A 5,280-nucleotide genomic window follows, 5' to 3' on the forward strand; every position below is an offset into this window, starting at 1 on the left:
CTGGCAAGCAGCAGCTCAAAAAAGTTTCTGTGGGGAGGACCAAACGCAGCCACTGACGCAAAGGAAAGAAGAAACTGCACTATGCTTCTCAAAGAGGATATCCTTGTGATTCTGATCCCGCCTGCCTACCCGCCAAGACAGATCACAGCGAGGATATGACTCTTCGAGAAACACATAGACACACGCCATCAGCGCTGAGTGCAACGAACGGTAAGAGGGAGTGTGCACTCCCAAAATAAGTAAGAGAGATACCTCTAGAGCGGTTGGAATACACTGGATTACTCTGCTTAAAGAAACGGCGGGTAACTGGAGCAAAACACTGGCTCTCTTTGAAACAAACATCCCTGGTTTCTTGAAAAATTTATATATATATATATTTATGAATATATAGAGAACTGGCGCGACGCACGTACATTTGCGTATAAAGGGAAACCCGCAATGCGAGCAGCGCTAACACGGCCACGCCAGCTGTTAAGCTGCCAATGACTCGGTTCCGTCCTTAGCAGAAAACCTACAATCGAATCGGAGACGGGGTCGCTGCGTCTGCCAGGAGAAGCTCAAACTTTTAGAGGCCACTCACGAATCCTCCCAGCGTCTGCAAGGTTGACCAAGCCGTCGGGGCGCGGACAGATAACATCGATATCTCGAAGACATTTGCGAGCTCCTATCTCCGAGGCGGCATGTGGCTCTCTCGACCCCCACCGCGGATTTCACGCAAAGACACGCCGTCCGGGTAACCACGCGAGCACCTACCGCAGCCCAGTTATAATGCTGCTGCTGCGGCCCCCCCGAGGACACCGTGAACGTCACGACTTCACAAAAGTAAAAAGTCCAGGAACAGGGATACACTGATGTCTCTCGCTGCGCTCTGGGCAGGACATACGCGCTGGGGGGGCGACGTGTGGCGGGCAGACGCCGGCGCTGAGTACCTCGACGCTAGAGATGCCAATTTCACAGAGAGCATTCCAGCGCAGACACTCGCACTTAATGCAAACTCGGTCGGAGTCCTCCGCTAGCTTAGGCCGGTCCCGGACACCGTGGTATTCTCAATGAAGGTATCATCCATCCGACTGCTTCCCAGCAGCGCAGCTGCCTACTCATAGAATTCTAGTTCTCCGAGGTAATCCATTCCGACGGCGACGATGCTAAGAGGTGCTCACAAACAAATGGTCCCGGAAAAGAAAAACTAGCACCTGGTATCTTTGAGTACGGTCAAGTACTGCGATCTGATCTTACTTGCTTGTCTAGGGGAAGACGAAGCTTGTAGATCTGTCCCTTCACGTTCTCGGGTAAAAGCCGAAATTGCCTCATACGCATGCGAACCATCGACCACGCTCAGTCCCGAATTTCCTCCTTGGCCGCTTCCAGAGACATTGAGACGCTCAGCTGACGAAATAGACAGCGGAAACGTGCCTCCCACACATCCACTGAAAGTACGCGGCATGTAGACAGACATTATACATTGCTACGACTGTGTCCGGGGACGCCGAGCCAGCTACTAGTAAGTCTTCGGAAAAAACAGAACATTCTGAAACCATCAAGAGTAACCTCTCCTCATGACGGTACACCGTGTACAACCGGAAAGCCGAACTCTCCAAGCCCCACAAATATCTGACAGCAAAGGCTATCTACATCAACATGTATTCCGCCCCTCTTCCACAGAAGGAAGCCATCGGCCATGCGCACCGCCATCTCCTCGCGCCAACACCTCCATCTTGTGAACAGGCAAGAGTGAACATGGGCCTACACCTCCATGCACGCAGACATCCTGACGAGAACTTGTTCATGTGTACCAGGAAGAGGCACAGAATCTCGAAGTTTGAGGGATGCTACACAGGACCGCTGACCAGGGCAACAGTCAGGACAAAACCCTGGAACGACTGAAGACGACGTTAAGCCTATCACATCTGAGAGACCGTGTGTATTTCTATTTGACAAATGCCGGCAGCCCTAGCCTCCCTTGAAACCGACGCGTGCCTCTTGGCAGAGAGAGAAACAGAAGCCCCGGACGCGAAACTGCCACAAAAGGGTGATCTGGTATTGCGAGTGGAGAAACATTCCTAAGACAACAAGCAATCAAACAACGACAAAGAGATGTCTACCTGCTCCATGGGCCTAGAAAAAGTGTTGTTTGCGCTTTGCCAGCCGGGTTCAAGCTGAGAAGAAAAGAGAACAGAGCACAAACGCACCACGTCTCGCTTTCTCCAGGCTGCGAAGAAAAGAAATTCTGCTACCCCTAAATTCATGGAAAATCACTCGCTTTCGAAAATAGGAGCTCCGCCAGGTTACGTAGAATAGGGAAAACCTGGGTGAAGGCAGACGGTAACATCAAGTCCGGGAAACGGCCGAAGTGCGCGAAGCCGCGGAAGCCAAATGCAAGTCCGAAAAAAGCCTAGAGGGAGACGGTTTTCTACTCGTCCGGCCGCCTTGACTTGAGCAGTCGTACAAACGGAGTACCGTCAGGTATTTCCCACTGCTGAGCGGAGAGTGAATTCTTCAGTACACGGCAGCAGAAATATGCGCGGATTCTGCCCACACACACGTCAGGAGTTCAACCACCCGGCGACAGCTGCGCACAGGAGCTGGTCGACATTGTCAGAGAGGCTTTTTGCTTTGGTTAACGGGGTATACAACAGAGTTGAAAAAACTCCAAGGTGAAGCAGGGACTGAAGTACCCGGGAGGGCTCAGCTCACTCACTCGTGGAGGCAGCCAACAACTACGAATAGTCTAGTAGCCGACGAAGCGTTTCGTCCATGCACGCCTCTGAAGAAAAGTGCGTCTAAAACCCAAGTGATACATGTCATGGAATCGCTCCGCCCGTCGCGAACGTGCACGCACGCCAGGAAAGACACGAACTGATAAACAAACTGGCAACTGGGTAGGAACTCTTCGCCGCCCCTGAGCGGACTCGCGCTCGCCACTCCAAAGCAAAACCAGTGGCATTAGTCACAACGGCAGCGACAAAGACGGAGACATAGAATTGCAACCGGCCCACACTCGCAAACAGCTATAATATTGGTCTCCTGGGCGACAGCGGCTCAACTCCCTTCCTTTCCTCGTACAAACCAAAAACCAATGGATGTACACGATTATATCTTGAAGCCTCACGACAGTGCCTACTGCGAAGCGCATCCGCTGAACCTGGCTGTCACCCCTGCAGCGTTGGCGCCGAGGTGACTGAATAAGCTGGAGGCTGCAGAGACTCTCCAACAAGGAAGCTACAGATACCTCAACAACAAAAAGCAGATCTTTAGAAGAGGCGTCCAGCGGTCGCCGTTCAAGAGAGGCTCCTTCAAGATCGAAAAGAACAGTCTCCTCGCCGACTGCTGTTCTCGCCTCTCCCGTCCCCGAGGCAGGGACGCGTGGGGTCACTTTCACCTCAGCTTTTGCCACTGCCGCTGGCCAACCGCGGGGCTGCGAGAAAAGATCAGAGGGAAGTGGACCAGTACCGGTGTCACCAGCGCGTTAAATCCTTTAACCAAGGCACCTTAGATGCACACGCATTGTCCGTCAAGTTCGCAGGCTTATGGCTACGGCAAGAATGAACGAACTCTTCGACAGAGAGTCCCGCCTATGTCACTGTCTAGAAGGCACCTGTCATCCTTTCTTATAACGGAAGACCATGGTCCGTGGATAGGACTAAGTCTACACAGCACGCCGCGCGGCAACACAGGCAGTATAGAGGCAGCTGTACGCATTACCGCGCACACAAACCCCCGGCCACTCCCCCTCCCGGTCTCGCATGTATGTGTGAACGGCTATACTCTAACGCACGCACGGGCTGCTGCTGCTCTCTCCCTTGTTCTGCACACCGAAGCACAGGTGTGGTACACAACAAAAAAGAGAAAAACCAACTCATTTCGAAAAAATTTGTCCCAGTACAATTATGTGGCTCGAGGCCCGCGTCTGCTCTTCACACCACACCCCCAGCCTCTGCCTGATGTGCCTATCTAATTATCTGCTTCCCTGTGCGACAAGGAGCGTGGAAGTTACAAGTGGATGCACACACCGGGGATGCATTGAGTTCCGGGGTATTTACACAGGCACACACAGAGGTGCAGACCCGCTGCGGGCCACAGTTGAAAGAAACAGTGCACGCAGACGTCATGGAAGGACGACCGCCGTGACTGACCCTATTCACACTCGAGCTGACGGCCGTCGAGAAGAGCCCTGAGTCGTTCCACTCGAACAAAACACGGTCGACAGGGTGGTGGGACTGGCCTAGACCCCATCTCCGCAAGATGTACACCGCTCTCGTAGCCGTGTGCAAACGCCAGTCACGAGCCGAGAAGGCGCACGCGCCTCGCCCAGCTGGAGCGCGACTATTATCTCCCTTAGGCGGGGCGCGCACCCGCAACATTTTAACCTATCGGCAGGACAAGCAAACCATGTACAACTTTTCCCCTCAACAAGCGGCAAGGCCTGGCGAGAGAAAAAGAAAGAAACCTATGAACGGCTGTGTGAGTTTTCGAACGCATAGCAGCAAATAGCCAGGAGGACACTGAGAAGATTCATAGACCAAACACGGGCATTTCCCAGCCGTTTTTCATTGCAAAATGTTAAGGGGGACAGATAGGATTCACCACTCAAGGAAGAGAGTGAAAATGTCGGCGACACCGACGACCCAGTGTGTCTGCAGAGAGAGTCGTGGAAAAGCGCTCGTGATACGCCGTGCATCTCGAACTCGTGTGGAGGCTCCTTTGCTGACAAGCGGCGACGGCTAACACGCAAAACGTGGGAGCGGTACCTCTACTTCCGAGCGCTCTTCCCCTTCGCGCGTCTCCTGTTTCTCGAACTTGGTGAGGGAAGCTGGAGGCGCGCATAGACCTCGGCGGTAGGAGGCAACTTCCGGCCCCACACATCGCAGACCTCAATTCTCTGTCGGTTCCTCAAAATCGCGCCAAAAGCTCCCCTCTCGGCTGCAATCTGAACAAAATTCGAGAAGAAAACGAACACGCCACTTCGCGACTAAGTCCTTTACCTTGTTCGACCAGTTATCGTACTCCATCCAGCCACCAGCCAGCTACCCCACAGACACACCCCTCAGGGGATAGTTACGACTGAAGGCCCCCCAGATACAGAGTACCTTGCCTCAATAGGTGGCACCGCAACCGGAGCACGGATAAAGTGTGAGCAGTGAGTCCTCCGTTGTTGAGCGCTCGATCACGCGCCCATGGCGAGAGCACCTACGTGTGATGGGAAACATGTATGGAACACTCTCAATAGTGCAAGTGCGCACCTCCACAGCATCAAGGAGAAAAACCAAACTTTCCAGCGAC

General features: G+C 53.4%; 1 protein-coding gene across 1 annotated transcript; it reads right to left on the reverse strand.

Moving 5' to 3' along the window:
- Window positions 1–421: 421 nt before the first annotated feature.
- CSUI_009601 (uncharacterized protein) lies at window positions 422–5,277 on the reverse strand. Its single transcript, XM_068069714.1, has 7 exons — window positions 5,241–5,277; window positions 4,749–4,927; window positions 4,134–4,367; window positions 3,087–3,415; window positions 2,103–2,156; window positions 1,237–1,427; window positions 422–595 (listed from the first exon to the last, which is right to left on the reverse strand). The coding sequence occupies exons 3-7, from the start codon at window positions 4,359–4,361 to the stop codon at window positions 558–560; spliced, it is 840 nt and encodes a 279-aa protein (XP_067918310.1). The 5' UTR covers window positions 4,362–4,367; window positions 4,749–4,927; window positions 5,241–5,277; the 3' UTR covers window positions 422–557.
- Between the last annotated feature and the right edge of the window lie 3 nt (window positions 5,278–5,280).

Source organism: Cystoisospora suis, assembly GCF_002600585.1.
Source record: "Cystoisospora suis strain Wien I chromosome Unknown contig_5805, whole genome shotgun sequence".
NCBI lineage: Eukaryota > Apicomplexa > Conoidasida > Eucoccidiorida > Sarcocystidae > Cystoisospora > Cystoisospora suis.